At 44.3% G+C, this 19,533-nt stretch overlaps 1 protein-coding gene across 4 annotated transcripts in view; it reads left to right on the top strand.

The window, feature by feature from the left end:
• LOC106176808 (uncharacterized) overlaps nucleotides 1-19,533 on the top strand; it is a 92,408-nt gene that overhangs the window by 40,300 nt on the left and 32,575 nt on the right. For all 4 annotated transcript variants that reach the window (XM_087012055.1, XM_087012053.1, XM_087012054.1 and 1 more), the window contains one exon: nucleotides 8,590-8,736. In XM_087012055.1, the coding sequence (XP_086868181.1) occupies nucleotides 8,590-8,736 (147 nt within the window). The remainder of the gene's footprint in view (nucleotides 1-8,589; nucleotides 8,737-19,533) is intronic.

The raw sequence follows: 19,533 nt of genomic DNA, 5'->3' as shown, positions 1-19,533 counted from the left end.
CATGACCACCATAGCCTTGACCTCTGACCCCAACTGCCATGGCCACCATAGCTTTGACCTCTGACCCCAAAAGCCTCAAACACCATAGCCTTGACCTCTGACCCTAAAGTCACAACCACCATAGTTTTGACCTCTGACCTCAACTCCCACGACCACCATAGCCTTGACCTCTAACCCCAAAAGCCACAACCAACATAGCCTTTACCTCTGACCCCAACTGCTATGACCACCATAGCCTTGACCCTTGACCCCAACTGCTATGACTACCATAGCTTTGACCTCTGACCCTAACCGCCATGAATACCAAGCCTTGACCTTTGACCTCGACTGCCATGACTACCATAACCTTAATCTCTGACCCCAACCACCATGACCACCAAAAGTATGACCTCTGACCCCTACTGCCATGACCACCATAGCCTTGACCTCTGGCCACAACTCCCATGACCACCATAGCCTTGACCTCTGACCACAACTCCCATGACCACCATAGCCTTGACCTCTGACCACAACTCTCATGACCACCATAGCCTTCACCTCTGACCCCAAAAGCCACAACCACCGTAGCCTTCACCTCTGACCCCAACCACCATAGCCTTGACCTCTGACCACAACTCTCATGACCACCATAGCCTTGACCTCTGACCTCAACTCCCATGACCACCATAGCCTTGACCTCTGACCCCAAAAGCCACAACCACCATAGCCTTGACCTCTGACCCCAACTGCTATGACCACCATTGCCTCGACCCTTGACCCCAACTGCTATGACTACTATAGCTTTGACCTCTGACCCCAAACGCCAGGACCACCATATCTTTGTCCTCTGACCTCAACTGCCATGACTACCATAACCTTAATCTCTGACCCCAACCACCATGACCACCAAAGGTATGACCTCTGACCCCTACTGCCATGACCACCATAGCCTTGACCTCTGACCACAACTCCCATGACCACCATAGCCTTGATCTCTGAACACAACTCCCATGACCACCATAGCCTTGACCTCTGACCACAACTCTCATGACCACCATAGCCTTCACCTCTGACCCCAAAAGCCACAACCACCGTAGCCTTCACCTCTGACCCCAAAAGCCACAACCAATATAGCCTTGACCTCTGACCCCAACTGCTATGACCACCATTGCCTTGACCCTTGACCCCAACTGCTATGACTACCATAGCTTTGACCTCTGACCCCAAACGCCAGGACCTCCATATCTTTGTCCTCTGACCTCAACTGCCATGACTACCATAACCTTAACCTCTGACCCCAACCAACATGACCACCATAGGTATGACCTCTGACCTCAACTGCCATGCTCAACATAACCTAGACCTCTGACTCCTAAAGCCACAACCACCATAGCCTTGACCTCTGACCCCAAACACCATGACCACCATAGCCTTGACCTCTGACCACAACTCCCATGACCACCATAGCCTTAACCTCTGACCACAACTCCCATGACCACCATAGCCTTGACCTCTGACCACAACTCTCATGACCACCATAGCCTTCACCTCTGACCCCAAAAGCCACAACCACCGTAGCCTTCACCTCTGACCCCAACCACCATAGCCTTGACTTCTGACCACAACTCTCATGACCACCATAGCCTTGACCTCTGACCTCAACTCCCATGACCACCATAGCCTTGACCTCTGACCCCAAAAGCCACAACCACCATAGCCTTGACCTCTGACCCCAACTGCTATGACCACCATTGCCTCGACCCTTGACCCCAACTGCTATGACTACCATAGCTTTGACCTCTGACCCCAAACGCCAGGACCACCATATCTTTGTCCTCTGACCTCAACTGCCATGACTACCATAAACTTAATCTCTGACCCCAACCACCATGACCACCAAAGGTATGACCTCTGACCCCTACTGCCATGACCACCATAGCCTTCACCTCTGACGACAACTCCCATGACCACCATAGCCTTGATCTCTGAACACAACTCCCATGACCACCATAGCCTTGACCTCTGACCACAACTCTCATGACCACCATAGCCTCCACCTCTGACCCCAAAAGCCACAACCACCGTAGCCTTCACCTCTAAACCCAAAAGCCACAACCAATATAGCCTTGACCTCTGACCCCAACTGCTATGACCACCATTGCCTTGACCCTTGACCCCAACTGCTATGACTACCATAGCTTTGACCTCTGACCCCAAACGCCAGGACCTCCATATCTTTGTCCTCTGACCTCAACTGCCATGACTACCATAACCTTAACCTCTGACCCCAACCAACATGACCACCATAGGTATGACCTCTGACCTCAACTGCCATGCTCAACATAACCTAGACCTCTGACTCCAAAAGCCACAACCACCATAGCCTTGACCTCTGACCCCAAACACCATGACCACCATAGCTTTGACCTCTGACCCCAACTGCCATGGCCACCATAGCTTTGACCTCTGACCCCAAACGCCAGGACCACCATATCTTTGTCCTCTGACCCCAAAAGCCACAACCACCATAGTCTTGACCTCTGACCCCAACTGCTATGACCACCATAGCCTTGACCCTTGACCCCAACTGCTATGACTACCATAGCTTTGACCTCTAACCCTAACCGCCATGACTACCAAGCCTTGACATCTGATCTCAACTGCCATGACTACCATAACCTTAACCTCTGACCCCAACCACCATGACCACCAAAGATATGACCTCTGACCCCTACTGCCATGACCACCATAGCCTTGACCTCTGACCACAACTCCCATGACCACCATAACCTTGACCTCTGACCACAACTCCCATGACCACCATAGCCTTGACCTCTGACCTCAACTCCCATGAACACCATAGCCTTCACCTCTGACCCCAAAAGCCACAACCACCGTAGCCTTCTCCTCTGACCCCAACCACCATAGCCTTGACCTTTGACATCGACTGCCGTGACCACGATAGCCTTGACCTCTGACCCCAAAAGCCACAACCAACATAGCCTTGACCTCTGACCCCAAAAGCCACAACCAACATAGCCTTGACCTCTGACCTCAACTGTCATGCTCATCATAACCTAGACCTCTGACCCCAAAAGCCACAACCACCATAGCCTTGACCTCTGACCCCAAACACCATGACCACCATAGCCTTGACCTCTGACCCCAACTGCCATGGCCACCATAGCTTTGACCTCTAACCCCAAAATCCTCAACCACCATAGCCTTTACCTCTGACCCCAAAAGCCACAACCACCATAGTCTTGACCTCTGACCTCAACTCCCACGACCACCATAGCCTTGACCTCTAACCCCAAAAGCCACAACCACCATAGCCTTTACCTCTGACCCCAACTGCTATGACCACCATAGCCTTGACCCTTGACCCCAACTGCTATGACTACCATAGCTTTGACCTCTAACCCTAACCGCCATGACAACAAAGCCTTGACATCTGACCTCAACTGCCATGACTACCATAACCTTAACCTTTGACCCCAACCACCATGACCACCAAAGATATGACCTCTGACCCCTACTGCCATGACCACCATAGCCTTGACCTCTGACCACAACTCCCATGACCACCATAGCCTTGACCTCTGACCACAACTCCCATGACAACCATAGCCTTGACCTCTGACCACAACTCCCATGACCACCATAACCTTGACCTCTGACCCCAACTGCTATGACCACCATAGCCTTGACCCTTGACCCCAACTGCTATGACTACCATAGCTTTGACCTCTAACCCTAACCGCCATGACTACCAAGCCTTGACATCTGACCTCAACTGCCATGACTACCATAACCTTAACCTCTGACCCCAACCACCATGACCACCAAAGATATGACCTCTGACCCCTACTGCCATGACCACCATAGCCTTGACCTCTGACCACAACTCCCATGACCACCATAACCTTGACCTCTGACCACAACTCCCATGACCACCATAGCCTTGACCTCTGACCTCAACTCCCATGAACACCATAGCCTTCACCTCTGACCCCAAAAGCCACAACCACCGTAGCCTTCTCCTCTGACCCCAACCACCATAGCCTTGACCTTTGACATCGACTGCCGTGACCACGATAGCCTTGACCTCTGACCCCAAAAGCCACAACCAACATAGCCTTGACCTCTGACCCCAAAAGCCACAACCAACATAGCCTTGACCTCTGACCTCAACTACCATGCTCAACATAACCTAGACCTCTGACCCCAAAAGCCACAACCACCATAGCCTTGACCTCTGACCCCAAACACCATGACCACCATAGCCTTGACCTCTGACCCCAACTGCCATGGCCACCATAGCTTTGACCTCTGACCCCAAAATCCTCAACCACCATAGCCTTTACCTCTGACCCCAAAAGCCACAACCACCATAGTCTTGACCTCTGACCTCAACTCCCACGACCACCATAGCCTTGACCTCTAACCCCAAAAGCCACAACCACCATAGCCTTTACCTCTGACCCCAACTGCTATGACCACCATAGCCTTGACCATTGACCCCAACTGCTATGACTACCATAGCTTTGACCTCTAACCCTAACCGCCATGACAACCAAGCCTTGACATCTGACCTCAACTGCCATGACTACCATAACCTTAACCTTTGACCCCAACCACCATGACCACCAAAGATATGACCTCTGACCCCTACTGCCATGACCACCATAGCCTTGACCTCTGACCACAACTCCCATGACCACCATAGCCTTGACCTCTGACCACAACTCCCATGACAACCATAGCCTTGACCTCTGACCACAACTCCCATGACCACCATAACCTTGACCTCTGGCCCTAACTCCTATGACCACCATAGCCTTGACCTCTGACCTCAACTCCCATGACCACCATAGCCTTCACCTCAGACCCCAAAAGCCACAACCACCGTAGCCTTCTCCTCTGACTCCAACCACCATAGCCTTGACCTTTGACCCCGACTGCCGTGACCACGATAGCCTTGACCTCTGACCCCAAAAGCCACAACCAACATAGCCTTGACCTCTGACCCCAAAAGCCACAACCAATATAGCCTTGACCTCTGACCTCAACTCCCATGACCACCATAGCATTGACCTCTGACCCCAACTGCTATAACCACCATTGCCTTGACCCTTGACCCCAACTGCTATGACTACCATAGCTTTGACCTCTGACCCCAAACGCCAGGACCTCCATATCTTTGTCCTCTGACCTCAACTGCCATGACTACCATAACCTTAACCTCTGACCCCAACCAACATGACCACCATAGGTATGACCTCTGACCTCAACTGCCATGCTCAACATAACCTAGACCTCTGACCCCAAAAGCCACAACCACCATAGCCTTGACCTCTGACCCCAAACACCATGACCACCATAGCCTTGACCTCTGACCCCAACTGCCATGGCTACCATAGCTTTGACCTCTGACCCCAAACGCCAGGACCACCATATCTTTGTCCTCTGACCCCAAAAGCCACAACCACCATAGTCTTGACCTCTGACCCCAACTGCTATGAACACCATAGCCTTGACCCTTGACCCCAACTGCTATGACTACCATAGCTTTGACCTCTAACCCTAACCGCCATGACTACCAAGCCTTGACATCTGACCTCAACTGCCATGACTACCATAACCTTAACCTCTGACCCCAACCACCATGACCACCAAAGATATGACCTCTGACCCCTACTGCCATGACCACCATAGCCTTGACCTCTGACCACAACTCCCATGACCACCATAACCTTGACCTCTGACCTCAACTCCCATGAACACCATAGCCTTCACCTCTGACCCCAAAAGCCACAACCGACGTAGCCTTCTCCTCTGACCCCAACCACCATAGCCTTGACCTTTAAAATCGACTGCCGTGACCACAATAGCCTTGACCTCTGACCCCAAAAGCCACAACCAACATAGCCTTGACCTCTGACCCCAAAAGCCACAACCAACATAGCCTTGACCTCTGACCTCAACTGCCATGCTCAACATAACCTAGACCTCTAACCCCAAAAGCCACAACCACCATAGCCTTGACCTCTGACCCCAAACACCATGACAACCATAGCCTTGACCTTTGACCCCAACTGCCATGGCCACCATAGCTTTGACCTCTGACCCCAAAAGCCTCAACCACCATAGCCTTTACCTCTGACCCCAAAAGCCACAACCACCATAGTCTTGACCTCTGACCTCAACTCCCACGACCACCATAGCCTTGACCTCTAACCCCAAAAGCCACAACGACCATAGCCTTTACCTCTGACCCCAACTGCTATGACCACCATAGCCTTGACCCTTGACCCCAACTGCTATGACTACCATAGCTTTGACCTCTAACCCTAACCGCCATGACAACCAAGCCTTGACATCTGACCTCAACTGCCATGACTACCATAACCTTAACCTTTGACCCCAACCACCATGAACACCAAAGATATGACCTCTGACCCCTACTGCCATGACCACCATAGCCTTGACCTCTGACCACAACTCCCATGACAACCATAGCCTTAACCTCTGACCACAACTCCCCTGACCACCATAACCTTGACCTCTGACCACAACTCCTATGACCACCATAGCCTTCACCTCTTACCCCAAAAGCCACAACCACCGTAGCCTTCTCTTCTGACTCCAACCACCATAGCCTTGACCTTTGACCCCGACTGCCGTGACCACGATAGCCTTGACCTCTGACCCCAAAAGCCACAACCAACATAGCCTTGACCTCTGACCCCAAAAGCCACAACCAATATAGCCTTGACCTCTGACCTCAACTCCCACGACCACCATAGCCTTGACCTCTGACCCCAAAATCCACAACCACCATAGCATTGACCTCTGACCCCAACTGCTATAACCACCATTGCCTTGACCCTTGACCCCAACTGCTATGACTACCATAGCTTTGACCTCTGACCCCCAACGCCAGGACCACCATATCTTTGTCCTCTGACCTCAACTGCCATGACTACCATAACCTTAACCTCTGACCCCAACCACCATGACCACCATAGATATGACCTCTGACCTTAACTGCCATGCCCAACATAACTTAGACCTCTGACCCCAAAAGCCACAACCACCATAGCCTTGACCTCTGACCCCAAACACCATGACCACCATAGCTTTGACCTTTGACCCCAACTGCCATGACCATGATAGCCTTCACCTCTGACCTCAACTCCCACGACCACCATAGCCTTGACCTCTGACCCCAAAAGCAACAACCACCATAGCTTTGACCTCTGACCCCAACTGCCATGACCACCATAGCCTTGACCTCTGATCCCAACCACCATGACCACCATAGCCTTGACCTCTGAAGCCAACTGCCATGACCACCATAGCCTTGACCTCTGATCCCAACCGCCATGACCACCATAGCCCTGACCTCTGATCCCAACCGCCATGACCACAATAGCTGTTACCTCTGATCCCAAAAGCCTTGATCGCCATAGCCCTGACCTCTGATCCCAACTGCCATGACCACCAAAGATATGACCTATGACCCCTACTGCCATGACCCCCATAGCCTTCACCTCTGACCACAACTCCCATGACCACCATAGCCTTGACCTCTGACCACAACTCCCATGACCACCATAGCATTGACCTCTGACCTCAACTCCCATGACCACCATAGCCTTCACCTCTGACCCCAAAATCCACAACCATCGTAGCCTTCACCTCTGACCCCAACAATCAAAGCCTTGACCTTTGACCCCAACTGCCGTGACCACGATAGCCTTGACCTCTGATCCCAAAAGCCAAAACCAACATAGCCTTGACCTCTGACCCCAAAAGCCACAACCAATATAGCATTGACCCCTTCCTCATCTCCCATGACCACCATAGCCTTGACCTCTGACCCCAACTGCTATGACCACCATTGCCTTGACCCTTGACGCCAACTGCTATGACTACCATAGCTTTGACCTCTGATCCCAAACGCCAGGACCACCATATCTTTGTCCTCTGACCTCAACTGCCATGACTACCATAACCTTAACCTCTGACCCCAACCACCATGACCACCATAGGTATGACCTCTGACCTCAACTGCCATGACCACCATAGCCCTACCCTGTAACACCAACTGCCATTATCACCATATCCTTGACCTCTGACCTCAACTGCCATGACCACCATAGCTTTGATCTCTGACCCAAACCGTCATGACAACCATAGCCTTGACCTCTGATCCCAAACGCCATGACCACCATATCCTTGACCTCTGACCTCAACTGCCATGACCAACATCTTTGACCTCTGACCCAAACCGCCATGACCACCATAGCCTTGACTTCTGACCTCGACTGCCATGACCACCATAACCTTAACCTCTGACCCCAACCAACATGACCACCATGCGTATGACTTCTGACCTCAACTGCCATGCCCACCATAGTGTTAACTTCTCACCCCAACCGCTTTGACCACCATATCCTTGACCTCTGACCCCAACCAGCATGGCCACCATAGCCTTGACCTCTGACCCCAACTGCCGTGAACACAACCGCTACGACTTCCACAGCCATCATATTACCGCCTTTTATCTTTGAATCCTACCCTATCGTTTGCGTTTGTTTTCAGAATGGAGTGTACATCGTCGACACGCCTGGAATAGGGCAGAGCAAAATCATAGACCGGATACTGAGTGATTTCATTGACCAAAACAGTGTATCTGCCTTCATCTACGTCATTCGAAGCGATAATGCTGGCGGCGTGCAGGAAGACAGGGTAAGACGACATTTCTCTTGTGTGGCAGTTTGGAAATTGAAAGTCAATAAGATTTTTTGGTTCATCTGACCCAGAATATTACAAGGGTTATTATAATGCAAGTGACTTTAAATACAAACAATGCCTTCATGTTGTGATTTTAATTCCCGCCATTTAGACCAACTGTGTATGAGATAGTTACAGTTAGAGGTCTAAGGTATAAAATAAGCATTTGTACCCGGTGTGGCAGGAGTGCACTTCCTAGTAACGCAAGTCCTGGGAATGCAAGTCCGAGGGCATGCATTGCTAGGAATGGAAGTCCTAGGACATCAGCCTCGGTCACAACCGGCCGCATGGGCTCTTACGGACTGTTTGCGTTCAAATTTTGCGCAGAATCTCACGTCCCACGCAAGTCCCTCTTACGCAATTTCGAGTTCGCAGACAGCCCGTAAGCACGTACGGAGGATGTTGGACATGTCCAAAAGATTCTACGAATAGCCTGCGAACAGCGAGGCCGCCAGAGTAACTTGCTCCCCTCGCACGGAGTTAGCTAGAGAGAGACGCGCGTTGTGCAAGACGCACGTCGCAAGCAATGAAGGAGCAAGTGCCCTTGGCGTATTGAGTAAGGCGCACGCCCTCACAACTAACGAACAAAGTCGAGAGCGCACCGGTAATGCGTAGCACGTGCGTCACCCCACGCCTGGTGTATAAAAGGCGTGCTCACGATGCACGGCCTTTTCTTTACAATAAACGTCGACTGTGTAACGTGTACAACAATTTGTTTAAAAATTTGCTCAACTTAGTTTCTAATATGCCTCCAAAAGGCAAGAGAAAGAAGCTTACATAATAGAAAAAGTGAGGAGGAAGAGGAAAGAAGAGGAGAACAGGAAGCAAAACTGACGTATGTTAAGATACTCCATAGTATATTACCACCACATAGGATATGAATTACTACTTCATGATAGAAGGCGACTTCATTGGTTAAACCTCAAGAGACCAAGCTATTTTACTGACTGACATGACCAAGTGGGGTCATCTATGACACCATTGTGCTCTGTACAGGGATCCTTATTATAAAAGGCTGTTGAGGGTTTATCACACCTATACTACTCCCAGGATTTAAGACAAGGATTTTATAATGATCTAATGGAATAAGTATTTGGTAATAATATTTTTATTGCATGAAATAACCAAACACATATTTTAAGAACAACATAACACCGGTATTTAGACAGACCTTGTCAGTTTCCACTTGCAGAAATATTTCTCTTTTTATTTGCCACACTAAATGAAAAAGTACATTACAAAATAACTTTGAGTAAAAATATTTTGACGTATGTTGAAATAGCATCCTGCTAACTTCAATAAGAATAATTAGCTGACTTGCTGAGTAGGGAATACCCTAATGCTGGTAAGGAAGTCTTACTACTCAGAACACATTCAATCAACCTACATGTATGTTACTACCACATCTGTGTATAAAACAAAATTCACACATACAATTTGTTAATACATGTATAAGATGATATCGACAGAATTCTTTAGATTTCCAAAATACCCAAAAATTGTAACCGTCAAAATGAGTGACCCAGTAATGAGAACAAGTTCCAACAAAGCTACTGAAATTAGATTCAGCGATGCACTATTAGTAAGACTTCAAGCACAATCTTCACAAACCACTTATCTGTGCCTATGTTTTGGGCACACTGGCTGGTTGCATGAAACACATGCATGTGACATTTTCCTGTCAGTGTTGCGTGGGCAAAATATTTGAATAAAATTTAAAAATTAATATTTAAAAACCAATGCTTCTCTTTGGGGTCATAAATGACCCCACAAGATTTTGTGATGTATACGCCACACTAATCGGTTGATCTCTACAAAAAACTGTGAGGTAAAAAATTCGAATAAAAAATTAAGAGATGGCACATCAAATCATATGGCTGAGGTCGTAAATGACCCCACTTGGTCAATTGAGAGTTAAAAAAGGACCCTTAGGAGACCACATAGTATATTACCACTTCATGGGACTTTGTATCCAAACATGGTTAAGGCCACTAATAGTAAAAGGACCAAAGTCATAGAAACAAAGCCCTGGGCTTATAACTTTTTATAAAAAATTAAAACAAACTTCCCAAAAGGCCAATTAAAGACGGGGATTAAGTACAGTGTCCAACGGATGACGCTATAGCGCCAATTTTGGGGGGAATGCCGTTTTCGGAATTGGGATTTTCTCTATAACCAAGACAGCTATCCAAGTGATTTAAAAGGCCTCATAAAGCTGGGTGAAAGCACTTCAGCGTGGTACCAGGGAATAGTCTTAAACTAGTAACTTTTGATTTTATCATCTTTTATGTTAAATTACCCCATATTTCAATGGGTTATTCACTTCAAAAGACGATAACTTTCAAACAAACGATTTCCTCTTAAACCCCTGATATCATGCTGTAGTCCACATTCCCAACAACAATAGGTGCAACTTTTTTAACGATCGGTTCCTCAGATAGTGAGATATACTTGGCAGCGATTCACTTATCTCGTCAATAAAGAAAGCTGTTAAAACAGCCAAAAACGTTCACAGGTTGGTTAACAGAGCTTATTAGTCAAATGCTTAGCTGGCAAATTTACCTGTTATCGGTAATACGATCAGGTGGAACCATTGCTCATTGTCGTCTAAAATATTTTGTTTGGGTGCTTTGAAAGGACAGAAGATCGTGCTTTTGTTACATTTTCCGACCACTCGTTAGGCTTGTAAGCGTGCCGCCATTTTGATTGACAGCTCTGGAGAGGGCCCTAGCCTAGTGATGCCCAGTAGGGTGTCAAGGATATGTAGAAGGAAGCGCTAACAAAGGCGATTACATTTAACCGCAATTAACCGTGACCGAGTGGGGTCACTTACGACCCCAGCCATATGATTTAATGTGCCATCTATATATTTTTTATTCGAATTTTCTTTCCTTGCATGAGTTTGTCAGTCTACTCATCCTACACACTTTCACAGTTTTTTGTAGGGATCAACCAGTTAGTTTGGCGTATACATCACAAACTCTTGTGGGGTCATTTATGACCCCAAAGAGAAGCATTGGTTTTTACATATTAATTTTTAAATTTTATTCAAATGTTTTGCCCACGCAACACTGACAGGAACATGTCACATGCATGAGCTTCATGCAACCAGCCAGTGTGCCCAAAGCATAGGCACAGATAAGTGGTTTGTGAAGATTGTGCTTGAAGTGTTACTAATAGTGCATTGCTGAATCTAATTTCAGTAGCTTTGTTGGAAATTGTTCTCATAACTGGGTCTCTCATTTTGACGGTTACAATTTTCGGGTATTTCGGAAATCTAAAGAATTTTGCCGATATCGTATTATACATATATTAACAAATTGTTTGTGTGGATTTTGTTTTATACACAGATGTGGTAGTAACATACATGTACATGTAGGTTGATTGAATGTGTTCTGAGTAGTATGACTTCCTTACCAATATTAGGTATTCCCTACTCGGCAAGTCTCAGCTAATTATTCTTATTGAAGTTAGCAGGATGCTTTATCAACTTAAGTCAAAATATTTTTACTCAAAGTAATTTTGTAATGCACTTTTTTCATTTAGTGTGGCAAAAAAAAGAGAAATATTTCTGCAAGTGGAAACTGGCAAGGACTGTCTAAATACCGGTGTAATGTTGTTCTTAAAATCTGTGCTTGGTTATTTCATGAAATAAAAGTATTATTACCTAATACTTATTACATTAGATCATTATAAAACATGTGATAGACCCTCAACAGCCTTTTATAATAAAGATCCCTGTACAGAGCACAATGGGGTCATAGATGACCCACTTGGTCATTTCAGTCAGTAAAATATCTTGGTCTCTTGAGGGTTGAAGAGGTGTGAAGTTGCATTTGAACGTTTCAATGGCTTTTCCTCGGCAAACGAGTAATTTTACCTGAGAGATTCCTTTTCTGTTATCGGCAAAGTGATCAGATAAAACTGTCTGTCGAGAGCAAGTGGCCGTCACTTGTGTTAATAAGATTTTTTTTTTGACGGGTAACGCTGCAGGATTATTTTGCACGGCACTAGGTAATCGTCAGATCAACGGAAAAATCCAGTGATTACTTCAGAGCGGTCTCTCTCAAAATCATCATTATCATCATCATTTAGAGCCTATAGTGTTCCACTGTTGGACAAAGGCCTCAGCATGCTTTTTCCATTGTTTCCTATCTCACAAAATGCCAGCTAAGATAAAGGGAAGACGCTTAGCTGCACAAGATTCAGCGGTAAAAGTGGCTGAGAGAAGGCTTATGAATAAATATTTTATTTTTACACACATGACACTTAGACCCTATTTGCTTTTTACCTGCTAGTCTTGACTATTTTCGGGGTCTTTTTGTGATTTTCATTTTCGGATACATTTTGAACTCTTTCTTCCCGCTTGGTCAGTGATTTTGGAATTGTTTTTCTCCAAACATCGTAAAATGCAAAGCCGCTAACATGCGTTTTTATTTTTATTGTTTTAATCATGCTGTCAACCCTTGCTTGGATTTCTCTCATTTGGCCATTCACATCACAATTTTTCGCGTGTCTCTCAAGCTCCATGATATCATATCTTGGAGAATAAAATTTTATTTTGTCAACATTAGATTTTCCTTTTGCAAACGGCGACCAACAATCATTTCCGGTTTCGTAACGTGTCGCAGATACGCTCGCCGATATATATCGCAAAAATTAAGAGCTAGGCTAAAAGTATCCTTTTTAGCGTTTTTTTTTTTTTTTTTTTTTTTTTTTTTTAATCGATTTTTCTTTCATTTGTCAATTAATTTAGGCGATTCGATTAACTCTTTCACCCATTTATTAGGTATACAGAAATCAGTTATCCGACTGAACAAATAGGGCCGGTTTTCCCCAACCGCCACGCATAGGCCCTACTCTCTTTCAAAATGTTCTTTCTTTCCTCTGGAAATAGACTTTTAACACGAACTTTTCTCTTCCCCGTAGTGTACTAGCTAGACTTCTTCGTTGCTAAGCTGATGTAAGACTTATGACCTATTACCGCACACGTAATCGGCTTATAACTCATTAACTGTGCTCCGACCCCCTCATGGCAACGGCCCTTAGTAACAGAGGCGTGGCTTAGTTGTCAGCCTGACTGGGGCGCGTGCCGGTTGAAAAACTCATCAAAAGACACATTTTGCGATGCAAATTCATAAAAATTATTACATCCAACGTTAGATACTTTTTTGATTAATATAAACACACAAAAAACTCAAAAACATGATTTTAAGCGTATTTAACCCTATCACTGGCCTTAAGTTGGATGGATGAGGAAATTAGGCGTGAAGGCCGATATATTTTTGCTATGACCTTAATATAAAAATAGCAATTTTTACTAGATTACAAATTGTATCGCATTGTTTGGTTCCATTGCCTCGCTTTCAAAAATTAGAGCAGGCGCTCCAAAATCGTAAAACGAAGTTAAACATTTTATATTGGCCGAGTTCCCCCACTGTTAAGAATATCCTCGCAGCATTATCTGCAGTTAACCTTCCTACGATTTTCAGTGTATCTTGCAATATAATTTACAATCCTCCAGATGAAGAATTTTATTAATCAAGAGTGGGGGAGGTGTGAAAATCCCCATTGGGGCCACATATAATACTTTAAATACAGTGGGAATCCCCTTAAAATGAAGGTAAATTAAATGTTTTTCTAAGGAATTCAGACGGATTTACATTTTACAACATAAAATCAATAGAACACTTCTAATATAAACTTTCAAAAAGACACCAGAGAGCTAATGAAATAAAATCAACCAGACGGTAAACACCGACAGGCTTTGTCATTTCACCAACTTGTTCATTTCAAACAGCGCACTTTTCGCACATGCGCAGTTGTTTGAAGCCTGTGCTGTATGCAAGCACATACGGTAATTATCCATATAAATTAAACAACATAAATTAGCTTAACTAAAATAATAAACACAATAACGTCGCACCTCCCTCCTTAAAGGAAAAATTTGGAATCTATGAAAACTTTTTTTAAACAAAATCTGCAATCACACTGTCAACACCACGGATATGCTTTACATCCAGACTGTATTCTTGCAGTAGCAAACTCCAATTCAACAATCTTCTGTTCTTATTCTTTAACTTATCAAGAAAAGTCAGTGGATTATGATCTGTATATACAACAATTGGTTGATATGATGCAGAAACATAAACTTCAAAATGCTGTAAAGCTAAAACTAAAGCTAAGGCTTCCTTTTCAATGGTAGAATATTTTTTTTGGTGAACATCAAACTTCTTGGAAAAGTAACAAACAGGATGTTCAATATCATTGTCTTCTACCAGTAATAACACAGCACCCGCCCAAACATCACTTGCATCTACTTCTAAACTAAAAGGTTTCTGGAAGTCTGGGGCTTGAAGAACAGGGTTAGCACACAGCAAAGATTTGACCCTACCAAAAGCTTTTTGGCATGAATCAGACCACACAAATTTAGTGTTTTCTTCAACAAATCTGTAAGTGGTGAGGTAATCTCAGCAAAGTTTCTACAAAATTTTCTATTATAACCAGCCATGCCCAAAAATCGCATCACACTGTGTTTGTTGTGAGTTATAGGGAAATTCACTATGTCCTGCATTTTTGCTTCAGTAGGGGCCACTTTCCCATGACCTACCACATGTCACAAATAGACAACACTGGCTTGACAAAATTCACTTTTTGCCAAATTAACAGTCAAATGTGTTTCCTTCAATCTCTGAAGTACTTTACACAGCAGAAGGAGGTGCTGTTCAAAGGTGTCACTGTACACAACAATATCGTCTATGTATACCTCCACACCATCAATATCTGCTAAACACTCATTCATCATACGTTGAAACGTCGCTGGCGAATTTTTCCAAAACCATCATAGTTAGGAACTTAATACGTCGGGGATTAATAAACCTATCATTATAGGGATTTGCAAAGGCTCTTCCGAATTTAATTGTGACTTGGGGTGTGGTCGACCCTGGGGGTGGTCTATTCTAATTTTGGCATCGTATTTTATGCTAGGAACATGAAACGTGGCTACATACCATTTTGGATGTGGAAGGGCACTTCGGAATTTTTTTTTTTTTTTTTTTTTTTTTTTTTTTTTTTTTTTGGGGGGGGGGAGGGTCCTGTGGGCATATGAGTCTAATTGACATTGTTATTCCTGCTATCTACCCTTAGACCAATAAAGTTGGGAGCGTATGGCTATGGGGATTGAAAAATCTGTCTTTGAGGATGTGGATGCATTTCCCCTTCCTTCCTAACTGGAAGACCGCCTTCAGATACACACATCGTACTAGCAGGGTCAGTCCAACTCTTCAATGGCTCTGACTTAAGTGCAATCAATGGAATCAGCTTCATTGTCTGACAAACCACTAACCACCCCACCCCCTAGGGACGGCCACACCCCAAGTCACACTAAAATTCCCATGTAGCCCACTCATGCACCAAAGAATCATTTTCCTAATTCGAATGGTCTTAGAGGAGAGGATATAAATTACGGTAATATATAATTTAACCATCCCCAGGGACAACCACACCCCAAGTCACAAAAAAAATGTGCCTTTGCACACCCCGACATATTAGTTTCCTCAACCTAAAGGCCTATGGGTATATAGCAGAAAATATAATTTAAAGATAATCAACCACCCCTAGAAACGACGACACCCATTCTCGTTAATTAGGCTGCTAAACAACAAGTATGTAACAGGTTTCCAAATGCAGACTGTGCCGCAGATAATACTTTTGGGTCAATTGAGAGCCAGCCAAGGGCACATTTCGGGAACACGTTTGATCACGCCATGATGGACATTCACAGGTGTAGGACCAGAACAGAGCCTCTCGGAAACCAAGGGGCAGACGTAAACGGACAGACGCATTACACCTGCGCGTGTCTTTCCGCATGGAAAAATTAATCTTTTCAGAGTGAGACGCGACTTGGTTAAGCTGATAGTAGTACACAAATATATACATTTACCTTCTCTGCTTCTCTTTCAACACTATTATCCACTTATTATTCTTTAATAATTGGTTCCTATTTGTTTATTTATCCATCTTATAACCCAGTAACCTACGCGTAAATTATGTTTTCATAGCCTGGTATACCTCATTCATTAGTTTTATGTATCAAGCGGAACTGGGAAGGGAGGACCCAGGGGGTCTGTACCCCCTTTTCTTCAACGCTGACCATAATCTCCCATAATGTACTGATTTTTAGAAATACTGGATCCTAACCTACAGGCACATATGCCTGTTTATTTTAAAATTGCTCAAAACATGCATCCAACACCACTAAAGAAACCCTATTCAGTGAGTAAATTAAAACGTACAGTTTACCTATTTTGGATAATATATACAGTACAAAAAATCATATTTCAAAAACGTTCTCTCTCATGACGTTGGGCCAACAACAGGTACTTTTTCACCATTATCCCATGAAGTCGAAGGCAATATCTTATGTGGAGATGAAGTCGCATTTTATCCTATAATGTTGATTTGACAGTAAAATCAAGAGCATTTATCCCATGAAGTGGTAAGACGTACAGTCATAAGATTATGTATGTGTGCATTTATTCCATCTAACGTAAGAAGATTAGATACAATTATAACGTCAGAAAATACAATAGAGGGAGTGTGATAATGATAGGGTCGCTAAACGATTTTGACGGAATATAGTGACTAGCCTTATCCTATTGTCGCCTGGGTAGGCACGCCCCCTTAGAGTACTTATGTAAACAAAAGGTCTTCCACAGAGAACTATCCTTTTGTTCAACAGCTTCGCGCGTGCAGCGGATTATGTATATAGTGACGCTATACAGCTAAATGCAGTTAAATCTGTGAAAGCTGTTACTTAATTTATTCTGCTGTGTCGGACGTTGTGGGCCAGCCCAATGGTTCATTCACTCATTCTTTTCTGAAGATTGGTGATGCATATTTCGAATGCTTAATTATTTGCCCTCCTTCTTACAAGAGAAAGAAAAAGGGGAGAGAAACGGAGACAGTGTCAAATAAAAAGGGTAAAGAGTAATATAATACATTAATTAAAGGGACTCGCGGTGGAAGAAACGATAGACTGTTTTGCATCAAGGTATGCAATTATAATCCCACATGGCCATCCCATATACGGCCGTAGTTTAAATACATTACTCATAGTTGTATTTAATTACATTATTTTGTTGAATAGACATACATTTTAAAGTTGGTCTTTCAGGAAATCGTTTTGTTTGAAATAACACACACGACAGAGGTAAAATCACATATAAATTTATTTTGAAATAAAATGTTTCGCTAGATCTTGTTAACACTCAGCGAAATGCACCTAGTGATTATATTCAATGTGCCATCATTTAATTGCTTTCTCGGTTTCATTAATTGACGATAATAATTGCAGTAAGCAAGAAGGAGGAAATGCTGAAGACAAAACAACGCCGGGGGTATGAGTGACTTTCTCCCTTAACATTTTCTATGATGCTGTCAAAGAAAAAGGAACCGAGATAGCGATCATTTAAACCGCTGCTGTTTACAGGTGGACCTCTTCGTTTACCATTTATATGCCCCCCCCCCTCCCCCAGCAGACCCAACTTGAGGAATGCCATTGTAGCTACAGTACACTGTATATCAAACTTTGGTCCAAGTTATGAAATGTTTAAGCACAAAACGATAATTTGAGGGTATTTTTTCATTCAAGACAAAATTCAATAACTATGATGTGTGACAAAAGAGACTTTACAAAGCTTAACGTGTACTTAGATATATTCCAGTAACCTATGGAGATAGGCTAGCGACGTAATTGTAACCTCAACAGGCAGTGTCCCCGATGAAAGCAAGCACCACAATGAACACTGAAAGGCGGGGTACAAAAATTAACTTTTTTAAATATCGATTACAACATGCTGTACAATGACTGAGTCGTGAAAGGGGTTTTGGACTTCTTTGCGTTAGAAACAAATTCATTTCGAAATCAAAAGAGCATTTTTTGGGGGGAGCATGGGGGGGGGAGGGGTAAATAGTAACTCATTCCGTAATCCTTCCTGCACATTTATTTAATCGTATCAAAACGTTTGATACACAATGTTCACTAGTGTCATAATTTTGGCGATGTATTAAAACCATAATTGTACAAAGTAGGTTAGCATAAGTTAGGCAACAACCAGTGTGAAGAACAACTCCCTTTTTAAGTGAGGAAAGACAACCTATTCAAACTGATTAGAACCTTGATAAGGACACAAGGTAAGGGAGTTATGTAAACTAGCGTGTGAAAACACATTCTTTGTCACTGTTACAAGACAATGGAGGCGACCAAGTGGGGTAATTACAATATACCCCTGTACAGACAAAGAGAAATTAGTTATGAAAGCTTACATCGGGTCAGCCCTTAATTTGCTTGTCCGAAAGAAAGAGATAGATGTCACAACGCGAATCCTTTTATTAACCCTTCATGAGTTTGTGTAAAAGTGTGAAAGACAGGCAACGATCTCGAGTCGCTGTTGATATTGTTCGCAATTATTATTGGAGTATACCGCCTACATGTAAACATCAGACAAGGCGTTGAGATCGATAAAAGTGAAGGTTCATCTGAAATATTAGATGCCATTTTTGTGAAATGACTTATTACCTTGTAAGTGATGTGCATGTACCGAACATGTTTAAATTCTTGATTTTTATTATTTGAAACATCTTCATACACGGCCTCATGTTTATATTTCTCTCAGGCCATACTCATTTTATTGTATAACATGGGACTCTAAAGCACATAACATTGTGAAAGTTAATTGGCTACAGAGACTT

The sequence above is a fragment of the Lingula anatina genome, chromosome 4 (genome assembly GCF_051362555.1).
Source record: "Lingula anatina isolate TDL-2025a chromosome 4, LinAna3.0, whole genome shotgun sequence".
Classification (NCBI taxonomy): Eukaryota; Metazoa; Brachiopoda; class Lingulata; order Lingulida; family Lingulidae; genus Lingula; species Lingula anatina.
Note: the sequence above shows the minus strand (reverse complement) of the source record. Positions and strands in the feature narration are given on the sequence as shown.